The 20,350-nt window shown below is 37.0% G+C and overlaps 1 protein-coding gene across 1 annotated transcript in view; it reads right to left on the bottom strand.

Annotated features, from left to right (window-relative positions):
* Positions 1–5,791: 5,791 nt before the first annotated feature.
* LOC107702444 (GDNF family receptor alpha-1-like) overlaps positions 5,792–20,350 on the bottom strand; it is a 29,119-nt gene continuing 14,560 nt past the window's right edge. The window contains exons 4-9 of the mRNA XM_016504765.1: positions 15,529–15,880; positions 15,206–15,315; positions 13,292–13,426; positions 10,638–10,840; positions 8,334–8,378; positions 5,792–7,135 (exon numbers count right to left, since the gene is read on the bottom strand). Coding sequence (XP_016360251.1) covers positions 6,989–7,135; positions 8,334–8,378; positions 10,638–10,840; positions 13,292–13,426; positions 15,206–15,315; positions 15,529–15,880 — 992 coding nt within the window. The 3' untranslated portion in view covers positions 5,792–6,988. The remainder of the gene's footprint in view (positions 7,136–8,333; positions 8,379–10,637; positions 10,841–13,291; positions 13,427–15,205; positions 15,316–15,528; positions 15,881–20,350) is intronic.

Below are 20,350 nucleotides of genomic sequence, written 5' to 3'. Positions count from 1 at the left end.
ACCTCGACCGCGCGCGAGGGGTAACAACATGCGAGAAAAAATCAGACAATCCACGATTTACGCATTACACACAAATAATACACTCTCTTGCAACACAAGACTGATATAATACAATTACGTGCTAACCTGTACAAGCTGTTATATACATAACTCCTTGGACCACAGGGCCATAGCTAGGAGTTATGGGCCCTGTGCACTGAATTTGCTATGGGGCCCCCTAAAATCATGCAATTGTGGGCCCCACAGTCCTATGCACTCTGTCCCCCCCCCCCAGTCCAACTAAACCTGACTCGGAGAAGGATTGCAACTAGCTATTTTAAGAACACATATTTTTTAAAACGGGTTTCAAAGTGCAAGTTTTTGAAAACGTCACCGTTATCGTTTCCGTGTAAACACCTAATACGGGAATCTTTGTAAATGGTGACGTTATGCGTGTGCGTAGTACGTGTTAGGTATGTAGACATGCGCAGTATGTGTCGATTTTAAAGGCAAGCGTGAACAAACATACTCAACAATGGCGGAGTATGGTACTGTTGTTGCTGCTTCAGCAAAGTGTGGATTTACTTCACCGATATTACAACCAACAGTGGAGACTCATCATATACATCATATAATTGTCACTTCCCTACAGGTACTGTTTACTAACAAGGTGACAGCGCCAACTACTGGCCTGGCATACGTAATACAGCGTTTTTGGCCGTTTTCGCGGATGTGTGTAAACGCGAATCGTTTTGAAAATGTTGTCGTGTATACGTGAAACTTTTTAAAGATGCAAGGGAAAAACTTTTCCATTTTTTACTACATCGTTGTCGTGTAAACGTAGCCTTAAAGAGAAATAGAGATAAATCCCACAGGAATTACATTTGTAAAGTGGTCATCCACCTAGAATGGTAGTCCCATTTATAAAATAAAGATTTAGGCAACTTTACAGTATGGCATAATCGTAACATCTTTCCCCATAGACGTCCACAGCAAATGTGTTACGCTGTGTAACTTTTTTTTTTTCTGGAGAGAGTTTGGGTTTCTCAGAAGTTAAACATGCTTGTGGTCAAATATACAGTAAATACAGATAATAATTTCTTTGGTTTCTCTCAGGAAAACTATTACTTCTGAGGAGCAGGATAGCATGTGCGTGACTCTTTTGTTCCACTTTGTTTTCTTATGGCTAGTTTTAAGGCCTTTTTATTTGAACTTTTGAAATAATCAGCCGACACAAAACCTTTATGAAACTGAATGTCTCAAATCCTGCTGACCCTGCAGAAGACATGAATACTCCCTCTGAATTGTCACCCTCATGGCATTATTTCCCTTCTGATGTCGGGTAATTTTTTCTACTTGATTGCAAATTACACAGCCAGAGCTCATCTGGTCACAAAGCTGATGCTTGTCTTTCTGTATTCAAGGCCCCTTAAAAGAACACGGGGCACATGGCACTGAAGACTATGCAGAAACCAGACATTATGCCTAATTGCCTTTGGTAATAACAAAGGGCCTCCTATCTTCGGCTCCCCTCAGCTGTCCTATGAGTCACATCCCTGTCCCATCTCAGTATCCCTCTGCCCACTTCCGTCTTCACTTTGCTTTCAAGCTATGAAATGGCCCATGACTAATCATCATGTACAGCATGTTAAGTGCATGCTGGGCATAGGTCTACCCTTTCACCTTTCAACCCTCACATATGAAATATTTGACAAGTGGACCAGAGTAACCATGGACTTTAGACTATAATCCTCATTTTAGAGGCCAGAGTTCAGAGATCACAAGTGACAAGCACATACATCTTAGGAAACGACATGAAATCCATTACAAACAAGTTAGATATGGCCACACATGGGGTTCTTGACTGACCCCTTCTCCCCTATTCATATTCCCCTATCTATCTATCTATCTATCTATCTATCTATCTGTCTGTCTGTCTGTCTATACATTCAATTAAATTTGCGCATTAATAAATACACTTGCTTTGTATCTTTGCTTGAAGTTAAAAAAAGTAAAAAAAATAGAAATTGAGGGTAAAATAATAATTTGAATAATAGGGATGTACAATATTAAAATTGTCAAATGCTGATAAGCTGATAATTATTTATGGATTTTGCAAATAAATAAACTTTGTTTTATCTAAGAAAATTAAAATGCTGAAAACAGTTGTTTCAATGCTAAAATTGAATTTAGGCATCACAACATTATGATGTGCAATATTAAAAATAGACATTCATTTTGAAATTTGATAAAGATTACATTTAACAGTGTTACTAAATTAGTAATGTTTTAAAGATGAACTAAGTGAGCATTAGGTGACAGCCAATGTAATCTAAATCTAAAAATGAGCAAGCACAATTAAACATCCAATAACGGGCCAATACCAATAAATAAATAAAAAATCATTCTACACTATATGATATTGATTTATTGTGCATCCGAATTAAATATAGTGCAACATTATTCAGCACATTTAACATCTGGTTAAGTTGGATTTGTTACTGAATAAGTTTTAGCGAATTCACTTGCTTTCTAGTTGTTCTAGTAGTTTCTAGTAATGCGAAAATCTTTAGGAAGTCTCGCATCTTCTTGGCGTTATCAATGAATCAAATCACTAACCCACTATTACCTGTGCCCTTCTGTAGCTTTGAAGGAAATCAATAACAAACTGAAACCCTGACATTTACCACAAATAAGATCAAATGTACAGTCATAAGTTTAGAAGTGTCATTTTTGTGGAATGGTAAAATAATTTTGAAATTGTTCTCCAAAAAAAGCAACGTCGCCAGGCCCCAAGGTCAAGGGTGAGGTAATTAGATACGAGTTCCTCTCTGAGAGCAGACAGTATACACTGATTACATTGTTCTGTATCTTCTGTGCCTCTCTTTTATTTGAGGAACACAATTATTTTTTGTCTTTCACTGAGGTTCGCGTGTGGCTGTGCTTGTTGTCTACAAAGGACGTATTCTAAGGTATTTTTTAATCAGTCTGGCTTTCTTATTCCAAATTTATCTGAAACAGATCAGACACCTCATAAAATTGTTCATTTATTTGATACCGTGTCATTTGCTTTTCATTCCTGCTTCACAGCTCATATTGTGCTTGATGCAAATCTGCGATGCTCCGCAATTACAATGGCACGCTGTGATCCCTTTCTTTCAAACAGACTTCGCAGCCACTGACGCTCCGCTTGAGCGATTATTAAATCTCGCCTCTCAGCGTTCCTTGATTCCTACCGTGCAAATTTCTCATAAATTCACTTTTTTTCTTCAGTGTGACAGCTAATAAATCCTCTACCAATCTTTTGGACACATGTTCAATCATCATGTCTGAAGCGGTGGCTGGTGTCAAGAAACACCACGTCCTAGTACAGCATGTTGAGTGAGTTCTAGGTGAACTGGGTTGCGTCCTTGTGTGATATTGTCCTGGGGAGAGTGGACTGATGTGATCCGACTGACAATCATGTCCCCATTATCGCTTAATCCTGCATGCTAGGAGTGAAAGTTAATCCAGCCTGATAAAATGGCCAAGAACAGTCAAACTGAGGTAACAGTCGAAGCTAAAGCATGTATGATGACAGCTAGGTAACCGGTGATTCAAACACAGCACTGGCTTCTACATCTCTGCTGTTAGTTAATGCTTTAGATATCATGAAATAGAAATGAAAATTTTTTACAGTATTTATTAATCTAATTATGATTTTTACTACTGTTGATTGTCAATTTGTGTTTATTCATAATACACAGTTCAATTTAATTTAAATCGTAATGCATATGACTCCAGTCGATCAATTAATGTCATGTGAAGTGACAAGCCCATAATTTACAATAATGCTTTCTCAAGTGAAAAAGTCCATCTCCTGTTATCCTCTCACATCCACCAATGTGTTTGTTTAGAACTGTTTTCGCTCGTAAACAGTGCTTGATCTGTGCATATTTCTCTCCTGATTCAGACTAGATGAATTTTTCACTGGAGAAAGTAATATTTTAGATAAAGGACTTATTTTTAACTGAAAAAAAAAAAACTTTGTAGTTGAAATTGTCTAAATGATGCATTTGTTTATTAGAAACACAGCTTTTCACTTAATAAGACGCCAATTCATGGACAAGTGGTCGTGTATGGAAGCATATAGGTAGCGAAATTCAATTTAAAATGCAATATGCAAAATTGCAATGCAATATTCAAAATGGCTTTGTATTTCTGTATTTAAATTTACATTTTCCATTACCCATACGTGCAAAGTTTGGTGCAAAAATGAAAATTAAATTATAGAATTTACATTTGCCATTTCCAACAGTAGTCTTAATATGTAAATTGCATGCAAATTTTAACGCTTTATAAGTTGCGAAATGAAAATGTATAACACAAATTGATTTGATATGTGTAACATGTCCAAGCAGAAATGGTAGCATAATGATCATTTAAATGCTATTTGTCCTAAATGCATTTAGACTAACAGTTAGAACACTTAGGATTGCATTTTCATCATGACGCCGTGGGATATTTGTAGCAAAATTCAATTTGAAAATGCATTCCGAGCTGACCACGCCCACCCTCCGTCAATCATTGCTTCAAGGCAGGGATTGGCGGAAGCGTGGTACAAACTTTGCACGTATGGGTAATGGAAAATGTCAATTTAAATACAGAAATACATTGCCATTTTGAATATTGCATTGCCATTTTGCATATTGCATTTTAAATTGAATTTCGCTACCTATATGCTTCCATAGTCGTGTGGATTTCTTGTAGATTATTGTGATGTTTTTGCCAGCTGTTCGGACTCATTCTGATGGCACCCATTCACTGCAGTGGATCCATTGGTGAGCAAGTGATGTAATGCTACAATTCTCCAAATCTGTTCTGATGAAGAAACAAACTTATCTCTCGGATGGCCTGAAGGTGAGTAAATGTTCTGCAAATTTTCATTTTTGGGTGAACTATCCCTTTAACAATAGATGGGATTAATAAATGCTCTAAAAGCATTGTTTATGTAAAACTGTTGGTCCATGATAGCTAATGTATTAACTAATGTTAACATATATAAACTGGAAACCTGTAAGCTGTTACTGCTAACACTGTTTTGCAGCTCCTTTTTGTCACAAAAACATTTGAGTTTATGATTTTTTTAGGACTGCTAAGCTGATTAGTGACTTTTGAGTCATCAGTCAAACTGACAGGACCTCACTAAACCACAAGAGCTTTTTATGGCTTTCTGTTCATGTGTCAAGTTAAATGTTGTAAACTGTAAAGCGTATAACTCTTTTTGCCCGTGAAGGACATACTGGCATAGTGAATCGAATGGGGCTAATCCATAGGAGATGTAGACATTCAGTTTATCTCCTATTTTAGTAATGAGAATCCAAGAGTGCTTCAATTACAGTCTTTACACATTTACTGACACTGGCAGCATGTCTGGTTTAGCACTAAATGGCACAGTCTGCCAGAGAACTGTCTGATGTGCACTTCAGTGTTGAATACTTTTGAGCTCAGGGGTTTTTAACACTTTCTGATGCCATAAACCTCCAAATATAATGATCCATTTTGGTCCTCTTTCTAAAAATATTAAAAACATTAGTGTAAACATTTACTTTGACACTGTAACTGTTTGTATCATATATATATATATATATATATACTGCCATTCAGTTTTGGGTCTGAAAGGAGTCTCCCATGCTCACAAAGGCTGCATTTATTTATCAAAAATATCCAAAACCTCTGGTTTGAAAACCCCTGTTATACTTCACACATATTTTCTTATGTATCTGAAATAAAACAAATGAAATTAAAAAAACAAGACAAGTTAAAAGGCCTTCTTTAGTTTGTTTAATGTAAGTTTCTCTTTGCTCTTGCATGTCTTACAGCCCTGTTCTATATACGTACATATTTATATTTATTTTTACAGCTAACCAGTACAACAACAATGCAGAAATGATACTTGGAGAGCACTTCTTTCAGATGAGCATAAGAAACCGTTCCCACTGGATGTACATAAAGCACATTTGACATATACTTGACTGTGGTATCAACCCTCGTAGTTACTTGTGAATTTCATCACTAAAACTTAGGTCATATTTCACACTTCACACAACAGAGGTGATACAATAGCCGAAAAGGTTTCCTAGATTAGAAATAAACTTTGAGAAGCATAATATGGTAATTGTAAACAAAGATGGTATTTACAAGTAAATATCCAGGATGAATGGCATGTCCCAAAAGTTCCCAAAATAAGCAAATCGGTGCTAAGCACTCATCCTCATGGTGTTTCACTGGAGAGGATAAGAGCTAAAATAGATGTGACATTTACAAATTTAAAGGAGTCTAGAAACTCAAAAAAAAAAAACCCTGCCTGTGTTTTGACATGATAAAGTGTCGTGTCTATCCTCATGTTCGTTTCCCATACCGTATCATCTAAGCTGGAGCACTGCAAAAAGTCACTGCCACTTTGAGGGAGAATGGAGTCTGTAGGTCCTAATAAGGGACAGGAGCAGCAGGTTTTGCTGATAAGCCTTCAAAAAAATCTCTGTGCACTGCTTGACACTGTTTGAGTACAAGTTGGAGTTTGCGGGCTTTCCTGTGGCATCAGCTCAGAGAAAATAAATTATCATCTGCAGCACCCTAGTATGCAGAAGCTGCGTCAATCTTTCACTGTCAGAAGTGGTTCTTGCATCTCCATGCATCTCTTTTTTTCTCGACCAGATCTCGCTGTGATGGTAGAAAAAATTGCAGCATAATGCGCCACATATAAGAGTTCGGGCCACACCTGTTTGCAGAAAGTTTTCGCAACAGAAGTAATCCTAGATGACCTTTTACTGACATTCAAATATGTCCATGTTTGTCCGTTATCTCCGATAAGTGAGAAAGTAAAGCAGGTGGACCAAGAATAGTTTCATCACACTGAAACACCACAGCGCGCACAGAACCACTTGTGGAAAAAAACTTAAAATACAACATTTTTGTATGGTACAGAGGCGGCAGCAGCAGTCCAGCAGCAGGTCTGATCGGTGAGCGGCTATAATGTCTGTGGGGCTGTTAGAAGAACTGAGACCAGAGACAGCAGCAGCAGCAGCAGCAGCACAGTCCAGTCCAGCAGGCAGACAGCACTAGTTGAGCTCCGAGCTATTGCATTAAAGCTACTGGGGTCATTCAGCTGTGGATCCTGTGGAAAAAAGGTCATGTTTTCATATTGTTAGTCATTCTGACATTTTCTGATTGTTTTGTTCTTAGTTGTGCAGGCCTACAAATTTTAGAAGTCTTAAAATGTCACAGTTTAGGCAAAATGTGCATTTTGAAACACTTTTTTTTTTTTTTACAGATTTATGTGAATAGTATGAAAGCCCATTTCCACTTCAGAGTTAAAAAATAAAAAGCTATTTGCTACTTTTTCTTGTAATTATGTCTTCATATCTTACAAATGCAACTTTACAGCTCACAATTGCAAGTTTGCCTGTTAATTATGATTTTATATCTCACACTTGGGACTTTCATAATTCTCTCTTCTGTGACCGGTCACAGCTTTAGCCTCTTAAGATATTCGCAATTACAAAAAATACAGTCACAATTACAAGAATAAAAAATAAAACAGGTAATTACAAGTTGTGACTTATTTCTCAAAATTGCGACTATATCACAGTTGTGACCTTATGTTACATACGTTCACAGTTGTAAGAGTCAAAATTACAAGATATAAAATCTGTCTTCGACAAAATTGTCTCATAATTATGACTTCATGTATTGTTATTGTGACTGTGTTTCTCTTAATTGTGACAACTGTGACCTTGTGTCACATCAAATATGAGAAATAAAGTCCTAATTGTAAAATACTTTACCTCATAATTACCCATTTTATTTATTATTCTGAGGTGGGGCTTTCACAGCGTACCTTTATGAAATGGAATCAAAAGGACTGTTCAAACAAGATATGTTTTGCCTTTAAAAGAGCTTAATATGCCCTAAAAACATACTGATATCTGTAAAAAAAAGTTTCCACCTACTTTAACTTTAAAGCATAAGTACAGATGCTGCCTTAAATTTTTTAAGTATAATCAAATTGGCTGTACAGGTAATTTCATCTTAAATTATATTAAACTTACTTTTTAAAAAATTTAGTATAATTTAAGTTGAAATTGGTTAAATAATTTTGATGAGTTAAAGTAATGAAAAACCTTATGTTATCATGACTTATTGAACACATCATTTTTTACAGTGGGATGCAGCAACAACAAGACACGCCGCAACGTTCAACAACGTCCGCTTAGTGCATGATTGCATAGACAAAAATGTACAGAATGCATCTCGTGTGAACAGCCCCTTATTGACTGGAAAATGCTAGGTGAGTAGAAATGTACGATTCTTACCACACAAAGAACATCCAGAGTAACATTACTTTTCAGTTTCTGAGCCTATAAAGAAAGAGAGAAAGAGGCCAGCTGAAATACAGGCTGAAAAGTCAATTACTTGCAAGAAGCTCTTCAAGGTTTTGTGTTATAAACCATTTCTCACACTAAAGCATTTCCATCCAGCAACCCTTTAAACTGAGTCCAGTGCGATCTAAGTCAAGCACAGCTCCAATAAAGCACTGTAATTTACCACGGCAAATAGAGGTCATATAGTATTGGCCTCAAAGAGAGGTCTTCTGAGTGAGATTTACTGTTATGATAATGAGCCCCACAGCCCACACCCATACACCACACGTACACACCGCTGTGGCCAAGAGCTCTCTCTGAGGTCCTGCTTCTGCTCAAATCAATGTGCTGTGTGTGTGTTTCATTGTGTGCAGGAGGCCAGTGTGTCTGCATTAATATGTGACACACCAATACCTTTTAATATCCAGTTACATGAGACTCTGCTCTGTTATCCAGTTTCCCACATGCACACACACACACACACAAGTTTGGTTTGTTGAAACGATAGTGATTCCTCAGAGAATCTGGAATATAATAAAGATGCCGCACAATGGAGAGAGAATGGAGCTAATTCTTGCGAAAAGCATTGTGGGATAGAATGATTAATAACCGTCATGGAAGTCTATCTGACAAAAGAAACTCTTTCTACTAATAAATCATAATATTGTTATTACTCCAATATGACGAATTGTTGTGCTATATCTGCAGGAGTGTATCCTGGTATTCTGTATTTGAACTTTATTATGAGCTGCAGATTTAGGGGAAAAAAAGAATTTTAAATACATGTTAAGCTTTATCAACAGCATCTGTAGCATGCTGTCAATTATAGAAGAAAATAACTGAAGAAAGTGCCTTGGAGGACTAAAATTTGAAGCTTGTATTTTTTACATAAACATTTACGTGAACTAATTTTACATTTATATGAACTCTTCAGTTTGATAAGATGAAAAGTTGTCTAAGTCATCCTTCTTAGGGGAAAAAATTAGGCGGATCTTTATAAGTCCGTAAAACCCTGTAAAAAAACTCAACCATGTTTAACTAATATTAAACGTTACCAACTTCATGCACTCAAGTCTCCAATTGTGTGAGGCATTTATTAGGCCAAAAACATAAAAGCCCAGATGAATGCAGTTTTTCTGCCTATGCACACTGACCTTTTAATATTTTTGGTCTAAGAAACGCTTCACACATCTGGAGACTTGAGTGCATTGTGTGTGTTTTTCCTCTATCATTTCAGTATTCTTTTATGATTATTTTTGTGACAGAGTCCTTTTGTGTTTTTTCTCTCAAATTTTTTTCCTTATAATTTTGATGTTGATTATTTTCTTTTTAGAGATTTTGCTTTTTTAAACCAAGGTAGCAATTTTCTATAAAAAAAAAAAAATCATAAATTCAATTTATTTAATGAAAATAAAATATATTTTTAATTCAGTGAAAGAAAATAGCAAATATACCTAAGAATTATGGTGTTTTTAAAGTGAAGGATATATTTTAATTGTGGCATTTTGCCCCATAGACTTATATTATAAGTGCATCATTTTTTTTACAACAACGGACGATTCACACATTATGTTTTAATCGACAGCTTATGCTCCACAGAGTATATTTAACCTGGAATATTCCTCTGAAGATCTATATCTGTGTGTATACCAGTCGTTTTAGAGACTGTGTGTGCCAGTCTTGAAGTTAGATTTGCAGATGATTGGTGAAGATATCTTTCCCTCAGAGAGATTGTAATGGGTGGGTATATCCTGCTTAAGGGTGTTCCTCATGTTAATGTGCTAGCCAATTAGCTCTGACATGACAGCTCTGGCAGTTTGATGTATCTCATTTCTACCCAGAGGCCCTATGTGTGTGTTATCACTGCAACAGCCCACACCCATCAATCAAAAGTAAACCCTCTTCTGACTCTGAGGCTCGGAAAATTAAAGTCATTGTATGCCAAGCAAAGCCTGAAAGCATCCAAACAAGCTGCCGGCTGTTTGTAAAGTTGACGTAGGCTGTGCATCTGTGTGGGCCAACAGCAACGGGTGTGTCTGACTGACAGCTGTCGTTCACCATCAGATAGTCAATATGGTGGTTTCGAAAAAACAGATTGAGCGACATTTTACACTGCCTTTTTCACTGCACTTTCCTAATCAACAGATTAAGAATAAACAAGTTAGATGAACAGATTGATTCCTGATGACTTTCAGAAATTAGGATGTAAATTTCAGTTAATTTCTGTAAATATAACACGCTGCTTGCTTTCAGTACCTGCAGACTTCCACAGAAGCTGTAGAGATGGTCTGCGTTACTGTCCAGGTCATTGGTGAGTGCTGGGTCATCCAGTGCGTTGGATGTCCTGTCCCGTCCTCTCTGTGGAGTGTAAGGGTCAGGTGGAGTGGACACGATGGGTGGCTGGGGTTGCCACACACCAACAACATCTGTGCCGTTACCAAACGCCTGGATGGCATTGCCTGCGTAAAGCAGAAATGAAGAGGAAAATGTTTATAATCATGGTAGGGCAAAACAGTATATAAGAATTGGCTACTTAAAAAAATTAATTGGAATTTGAATTGAATCAGCCACACCCCCAGGGACGTTGAATTGGAATTTAAATGTTTGTTTTTGTTTTTTTGCTGATATATAAAACTAGATTTTTTCCCCCCTCAAAACTACTTATTATTGTCAAAACAATTAACACAGCACCTCAATTCAAATTGTGGTATAGTGTTATTTTAGTATAATTTTATATTATTATAGTATTTATTCATATTTTAAAATAGTGTTTATATTTAAATCAGTTTCAGTTTTAATGTTATTATTAGTTTCATTTATAGTAATTGTGCTTTTGTACATTTTAGTAATTTTAGTTTTTAATATTTCTATTTAGCTTCATTTATTTTTATTTTAGTTCTAGTAATTGTACAGTTTCAACATATTTTATTTAACATTTCAATTATCTTTCAAGTCCAAGTTCTTAATCTTATTTTATTCCAGCTTTATAAAATTTTAGTTGTAACTGAATAAACCAAAATTCATTCTCAATTCAGGCCTGTTGAATTGACATTGACATCGCTATCAAATGTTTGGTCTTTTGTTATCTACACCTATTTGGATATTAAGAGCTTCTCTCTTCATCTCTTAATACTAAAGCAGATGAACTCTGATAAAGAGGCACTTAGCCTCTGTGTTAAGTGCAGTAAGATCTTCACTTACTTACTAAGTTTCTGGGACCTTTCCGGTGATAAAACGGAGGATGCCATTATGACGCAACTGCTTTTTTAAATGACTTTATTCTGAAGAGCACTTTTGACTTCAGAGTGTGTTATTTACCTCTTGCCACAGCAAGCTAAAGGGCAAGTGGGAGATTATTGATGGGTACTCAGGTAAAGAATAAGCTGCATGTGTATTAAGTACCGTCTATTGACAGAGACAAGGGTAGGCTGACCTTATTATTGAGTGAGCGTTGAATTTCCCTTAAGGCCGTGCAAGCTCATTCTGTTTCTTAAGGGTTAAAAACTCATAAAGCCTCATTCTGCATCTTCCATTGCATTGGATGGATGTGTATTCCAAGCATAATTCTGGATGGTTTATATACAGTAGATTTAAAAGCTTAAAGGACAGATTTTTTGGGGAGTTGTCAGACTGTACAATATGACCCTGGAGAGATCTTGAGTAAAAGCCAAGGCAGACTGTGCAACATCAACTGTACTTATACATCTTAGCAGACTTTAAGCAAAGAAGGGAGTATATTGACTGTTCATTCTTTAGGAGCAAATTCAAGCTCATCTTGACTGTATAATTGTAAGATGTTAGGAGGATCTTTATATTACACATCATATAAACAAGCTAACATTATTCTCTCGCTCTCTCTCACATGTCTTTAGTTGCTGTGCTCGTATTGGTTTATTATTAGATGGCCATCAAATGAGTGGCCAGATTCAGAGGCTTTTTTAGAAAAGTAATTTAATGTGTTCAAATCTATGAGAAGATTTTCATCATTATGATAATAAAGGCTTACGTTTTGGATTATTATTTTTTTCTTTTAGTTAATTCAAAACAGAAAATTCTGTCATCTTTGTTCATCCCATGGGTGAACAATATCATGGACACTCAAGGTGAATAAAAAAGTATTGGTACTTTAGAACCAAGTCAAAAACCTGCACTAACTACTAATTGAGCATAAACAAAACTGATTTATATTAACATGATGTGTGCATTAGGTCTGATGCATCCTAATAGACCTGCTGCTGTCTGTAATGCCAGTAATGGGCCCTCCGTGATATACAAATAATGGCATGTGTTCATTACAAACTAGAAAGAGCTAAGAAATCATTTTGCTGATGCTGTTTGAACTCCTTGACATCTTGTTGGACAGTTTGTTCTCTTTCCCTCCACCTCTCTCTCTATAGGTAAACACAAAAGATGAGAACGTGTCAGATATGAGGTGTGGACGTGGCGTGACTTGTGTCGGTACTGCTGTATCATCCGGACTGTCATCCTAAAGGCCATTGTCTCATGTAGACAAATCCTCCCTCTCATCTGCTCCCTGTCTATTTCCCTGCATCCAGTTTATCTCAATGGATGTTTTTGAATAACTCTCTGACAAAATAATGCATGCTTCCAGGCCCATGGACACCCGAGTAATGCTTTATTGCCTTTTTATGTCAATCCCCCCTCTCAGCCGCCCCATTTAAGAGGGATTTATCTGTCTCTTGGCCGTCAGACTGCCCTGAACCACGCAGCAACACAAATCGCAGAGATCAGATTTACTGGTGCAGACTGTGAATGATCATGAAGATACAACGGAGCAGAATTCAGCTTTAGAGTCAGTCTTGATGGGCAAATTCTGTCAGTCAGCGCAGAACGCCATGTGACCAATGATATAGCAGCAGCAGCAGCAGCTGTGAATGAAGTCTACTCACGGAGACAACGGTTGTTGGTGAAGAACTCGGTGAACTTGTCACACTCTGCTTTTCCGTTTCCACTGTTGCTGCAGTCACACCAAGGTGACACGCTGATGCCAGGGGCACGGAGGTAGTTTGGAGTCATCACCGTACCTGTGTCACACATAGCAAGGTGCAAAGTTCAAAGGTCATTTATGTTGAAAACAAGGACGTTTATGAAATGAGATTCTAACAAGACAGTGGCTGTATTTCAAAATCTAGCAAGCAGCCATTATAGACAGCATTAGGGATCAAAAAAGCATGCTGGATAGGCAGTTTACTAGGTAAGACAAACAGTGCGGACAAGGCAATGCCTTATAATAAATAAATGTGAAAAAAACAACAACATTATTTTATCCTTAACATTACGTAACACAGATAAGTAGTCCAAGTACATTCAAATGCAAAATATACAGTGGCCCCAAACATTTAGACGCATGTCTAATGTCCAAACATTAGAAGTGTAAGAAAGTCATTTCATTAGATACAAATTATTAAAGGAATAGTTCACCCAAAAATGAAAATTACCCCATGATTTACTCACCCTCAAGCCATCCTAGGTGTATATGACTTTCAGATGAATACAATTGGAGTTATATTTAAAAATGTTCTGGCTCTTTCAAGCGTTATAATGGCAGTGAATCGGTGATGAGATTTTGAAGTCCAATAAAGTGGGAAAGTTTCTACTCCTTATGGCTTCAGGGGGTTAACTTTTTCCCCGCCAGCATTTTTGAAAAAAGTTGCCAGCCACCATCAGCAATTTTGATGATTTTCACAAAAATTTGATGGCCTCCAGTATATTTTGCTGTATGAATATTTGAATATGCAATACACCAAAATAAAGATCAGAGCATTATTTTTTTTATTAACACTTGAATATAGGTAGGTTTCATAAAAAATGCATAATTTTGAGCAAAAAGGTGAGAAAATCACATTTTTATCAAAAACTACATCTGGATAATATTCAGTACGATTATCAAAGCATAAATCCAGTAAATCGCTTCCATCGAGTTTAATAAAGGCCTTCTGAAGCAAATCAATGCATTTTTGTAAGAAATATCCATATTTAAAACTTTATAAACCATAATCTCTAGCTTCTGCTAACTGTCGTGCAAGCCTTTAATTGAGAGTGGCATTCCAGCAGATGACGTAGGCATAGCATAAGCTGGATGGATGCACTTTATTGGACTTCTAAATCTCATCACCCATTCACTGCCATTATAAAACTTGGAAGAGTCAGGACATTTTTTAATATAACTCTGATTGTATTCATCTGAAAGAAAGAAAGTCATATAAATCTAGGATGGCTTTAGGGTGAGTAAATTATGGGGTAATTTTCATTTTTGGGTGAACTATCTATTTAAGCCAAGTGGCACCTCAGCGTAATTTTAATGGATGTATGAAGCCAGTTACAAATGCTGCATGTAGTTAATTGCATTACCTATGGACATGATCCATCTGAAAACCAGAATATATGCATATGTTTTGTGGTTTTAGTTTTTGAATGTTATTGATTTTTTTTTTTTAAATAATACACTACTATTCAAAAGGCTAGGGTACAATACTTTATACTTTTATTCAGCGAGGATGCATTAAATTCATCAAAAGTGACAGTAAAGGCATTTATAATCTTAGAAAAGATTTCTATGTCAAATAAATGTTGTTCATTTGAACTTTCATTGCATCAAATAAGCTTTTTGTGGACAACAATGTTTTTCTGTACATTTACCATAGTAGTACCATTTTTGAAATTAGCTTTGATTCATGGCACTCTAAGGTACTATGGTAATGACACATCCAAAAACCATAGAACAAGAATTTCAGTACCATGGTATAACATATCCTATATAGTACTGTACTGCCACAATAATTTATTGACGTGAGTTAACTCACCAATAAGACCTGAATATGCCAGCAGGCAGTTGGCATAGTTTTCCTTCAGACACCCAGAAATCGAGCGTGCCTCAGGTTGACAGTTGGCAAGGAAGTCAGCTAAACGAGATCTGAAAAAAATTAAGCAGGAATGAACAAGAATCCACACGCCACATCTCCTCATTAAACAGACTCAGCACACAAGTGACATTCCTGCAGTCATCTCTTCTCAGACACCATCCACCCCACAGGATAAATAATGAACTCGCTGAAAAGTATAGTGAATATTCCAGCACTTTCCTCCTTACTCCATGACACGTAACACAAGCTGTCTTTTATCGAACCTGCAGATGTAGTTGGTCTTGCAGGAGTCTTGTAAGGAGAGACAGTTGGGTTTTTCTTTGTCCTCGTAGGAGCAGGCTGGCACGATGGTCTGACGTCTGCGCTCGGAGCAAGCCGTGTGATCCCCGGAGGGGCAGGAGCAGAAAAGCATGCCATAACTGTGTTTCGGTGGCACCTTGTCGAAGAACTGCCGCAGGGCCTTGTGGCACTTGCGCTTGTTACACACCTCAGTGGTTGAGACTCTACTGGTGCAGGGACTGATGTAGAAGGAGCGGTACTTCTTACACGTGTCATTCAGGTTGCAGGCCTTGGCGGCGTTCAGGCAGTTGTTGTCCTTCGTAAAGGCCGCCTCACCTATGCGGGCAGAGATTTAGAGGGAGAGTTAGGAACACTACTGGCTGAGTTTACTGATGCTAGTGCTGTAAATGTCAAAGAACACTTGCTGAGAGTGGGGCAACTGGTGACCTTTTAGGACTCTCTGTGAACGTCCTCTGGCTGAGGTCATCCCGTATGGCATTCACATAACTAGAGGCCATATGTCAGCCAGTATGTGGTCTGTGTGAGAGTAACTGTACTACTAATTGATATTCAGGAAAATGACAGAATTTTATTCCTAGTAGATTTAAAAATGAAGTGTGTAAAATACACTCTCCTGTCCCGGATTGTTAGCGACAACTGCAAGTAAGCCATTTGTAGGCTGCCTACAATGAAAAGCGTCAACACTTTGTTTCTGTTGCACTTTCAAAGTATTACTTCTGTTTGTTTGAGCTTCCACGCACAGCAACAGTGGTTCAACCAATGGTGTGAGTTTAGGGCGGGGCTCTCTGTTTGACCAGCCAATGGCAGAGTGTTTGGGAAACTATTTTGAGAATGTAATATATACACACACACTACCGTTCAAAGTTCAGGGCTCAGTAAGATTTTTTAATGTTTTTGAAAGAAGTCTCTTATTCTCACCAAGGCTGCATTTATTTGATCAAAAATAGAGTAAAATAGTAATATTGTGAAATAGTGTTACAATTTAAAATAACGGTTTAGTATTGGAATATATTTTAAAATGTAATTTTTTTCTTGTGATGGCAAAGCTGATTTTTTTTAGTAGCCATTACTCCATTCTTCAGTGTCACACGATATATGCTTAATATTTTTGTGGTAAAAGTTAAAAACTTTACTGTCACTTTTGGACAATTCAATGTATCCTTGATTAATTAAAAAATAAATAAATAAAAAACTGACCCCACATTTTTGAACGGTAGTTTATATATTTCTCCATAATTCGTTCACATATTTCATTCTCATCACCAGTCTAGTGTGTCTGAAAATAAAATCACACGAACGCTATTTTTTCTCATTTATTATTGTTTCTCAATTTCTTCAACAGATCCCACACAAACTGCCTCAAGCATACCGAGACTCAATTTCCAGCAATTTTATCATGTATTTCCAACCAAGAACTGACATCCTGCAGAGTGTTACAATTAGATTAAGCAACTAATCTCGGTTTAAAATAGGTTTTATTTGTGTTGCGTTTTAATCTTTTGCCTGAAGAACTTCCCTCAGCTGCTTGTGCACTTTTCCTTTTGTTTCCCTCCTCTCAATCTACACAGCATTTGCGTCTCTTGAACAAACAACCTCAGGTGAATGCTTCACTTTCACTCACATGGATACGTTTACAATCCTGAAAACTGTTTGCCTTTCCTCTCTTTTCTAAGCAGTCTTTTTGCTTAAATACACATTCCTATAAGAACACAGACTATTTAGCAATGCAAAAAGAAAGAACATAAACATGTACTGAATACTGTGCTGAGCATTTTCAAAAATAGCTTTGATGATATAGGATGACATAAGGTTTATTTTGGAATAATGATCATCTGAATGTGCATTATACTTTAATTATATGACTATTTACCAAATGAATAAATAAATGGACATGAACTATTTAAGTTTAAATTATTTTAATAGGCTACATGATAGATAGATAATAAACTAGTATAGCTTTGTAGAAGATTTGGCTGCCAGGGACAATGGTCACTTATAATGTTTAGCTAAATATATATATATATATATATATATATATATATTAGTATAACATAAAATATTGTCATGATCTGCTACGGTGCGGGAACACGGAGCAAGGAACGAGGAGACCAAGAGTACAGAAACCAAGGAATTTATTCATCTTCACGGGGAATCACACGTAGCACTGTAGACACAAACAATACCGGACGCTGGAGCACACACAGGGAACACTATTTATACACACAGGAGGAGGGGATGACGAGACAGACCTGGGAGCAATGAAACATCATGGGAAACACCTAGGACAAATTAAACATGGGAAAGGAAGGCACATGAGGAAAACAACCACAAAACACGGAACAGAGTCTGACAAATATATGATAAAAGACTGACCAATCAGAATCAAGTCTCCAGTGAGCCGTGTAATAAGTGAGGATATTCTTCTTTACCTAATGATGACTCAGTCTTCTCTCGACTCCTCTGCTTCCCGCTTCAGTAACTCAACCTTTTTGTCGATGCGCTGCAGCTTTCGCATGTGCATGGAATGCTGCATTTTGCAATTATGTGTTTTGATGAGGAATTTGTGCTTATTGTGGGCTTTCGTGAGATGACTAGATGTGATTAAATCTGAAAGCAGCCTAGATCCCTGAGGTTAATTACCTATTACAAAAAACATTACTTACGTTTGACAAGCACGTTGACATGAGGCTCAAGGTTATTGGATGGATGTTTAATTGTTGTTTAGAAGTTGCAGTCATGTGGACATGAGTCTATAAAACTAACCCATATCTTCTTGTGATACATCGATCCTAAGCCACATTTATAAAAGGTCATATTTATTATTATTATTATCTGACTGCTATTTTATATTTGTAACTTGTAAATTGCATTTGGTTTGATATTCTTGTTTAAAGGAATAGTTCACCCAATAATGAAAATTTGCTGAAAATGTACTCAGACCATCAAATATGAGTTTGTTTCTTAATCAGAACAAATTTGGAGAAATGTAGCATTACATTACTTGTTCACCAATGGATCCTCTGCAGTGAATGGGTGCCGTCAGAATGAAACTTCAAACAGCTGATTAGAAACATCACAATAATCCACAAGTTATCCAAAGGCACCAGTCCATTAATTACCATCTTGTAAAGCAAAAAGTTACATGTTTGTAAGAAAGAAATCCATCATTAAGGCACTTCTGACCAAAATACAAGGCCATAATCCTTAACACTTCCTCAAGTGTGTCCTCTCCCATCAAAATGTACTGACATATTTGTTTTATTTATTTTTATTTTTTTTTTGCTTGTAAACAGTGCTTGATCTGTGCATATTTCTATCCTGATTCAAACAAGAAACTAAAGAAAGCAATATTATGAATAGAGGACTATTCTATTTATCCAGAAGCAACATTAGTTGAAGTTAAAATGCCTTAATGATTGATTTGTTTCTTACAAACACGCATCTTTTCACTTCACAAGATGTTATCTGATGGACTGGAGTTGTGTTGATTACTTGTGGATTACTGTGATGTTATTATCAGCTGCTTGGACTCTGATGGCACCCATTCACTGCAGAGTATCCAAGTTGTAATTCAATGCTAAATTTCTCAAAATTTCTGTTCTGATAAAGAAACAAACTCACCTCCATCTTGGATGGTCTGGGGTTGAGTAAATTCTCAGCACATTTTCATTTTTAGGCAAACTAATCCTTTAAAGGGGTCATAGGATGCCCATTTTCCACAAGTTGATATGACTTTAGCCGCATTAAACTTGAAACTTGCTAATTAGCACATTATTAGGAAAGTCGATTTGCAAAGATTCATTACAAAACATACTTCTTCTGTAGATGAGGCGTCACACGTCACTGTGTGACGTCACACAGACAGGCATCTGAGATCGGCTCGATTTGAGAAATGTGAGATGAGGTGGTTGTGTACACACACTGCCAACACACATTTCAGTTCAAACAACTTGTAAAAGTGCATGTAGCATCCTATGACCCCTTTAATAATTCAAAGACATCCCAAAAAAAAAAAAAAACAATGTCCGTAGTCTATAATGCCATGGTATTTTTTGTCAGTGCTGTGATTGTGTGTATAATGACCTCAGCTTACATTCCCCAGTGTCTATTGTGAGCCAGAGGCTACTTGGGCTGAGAGCCTGGCCCTGTGCACCTCAGAGAACTCCAGTGTGACGTGAAATAACGAGTGTTACACCTGTGTGTGTGTGTGTGTGTGTGTGTGTTGATGTGGCCTCATGCTCAGGCAGCGGAGCGCTCTGTTGTTTATTGCTCTTTGGGTGCAGGAATAATAAGTGAGCTCTTCAGTCGCTTCCTTAAGTGGCCTGAGAGATTGGGAGTGCTGCAGACACAGAAAGTGCTGATGGCAGAGACCTGGAGCTTTTCTGGCAGATGCTTAATAATCTCACATCTTTCCTCCAACTGCTCCAATCCAATCAAAACACATGCCACTGCAGCAAATCAAATCATACGAGGACTCAACCTCCATAATTGATCTCCCACTCTCTCTTCCTCTGTGTCTGCTGCTGTCTCTTTCTGCCCATCTCTCCCATCTTCACATTCTCGCTTTCGTCTTGCCTTTTCGATTTGTCTTTCTTTTTATTCCTCAAACTTTACTTTTCATTCTTCCTTCCTCCTTCCTTTCTTTTTCATTTCTTTTGGCCTTCCCTCCTATATTCTTTTCTTATTCCTCCCTTTCTTCTTTCTTGTCTTTATTTCTTTTTCTTTCTTTCTTTCTTTTTCTTTTCTACTTGTACTTATTTTTTCCACCTTCTTTCCTTCCTGCAT

The sequence above is a fragment of the Sinocyclocheilus anshuiensis genome, unplaced genomic scaffold (assembly GCF_001515605.1).
Source record: "Sinocyclocheilus anshuiensis isolate Anshui unplaced genomic scaffold, SAMN03320099.WGS_v1.1 scaffold190, whole genome shotgun sequence".
Classification (NCBI taxonomy): Eukaryota; Metazoa; Chordata; class Actinopteri; order Cypriniformes; family Cyprinidae; genus Sinocyclocheilus; species Sinocyclocheilus anshuiensis.
Note: the sequence above shows the minus strand (reverse complement) of the source record. Positions and strands in the feature narration are given on the sequence as shown.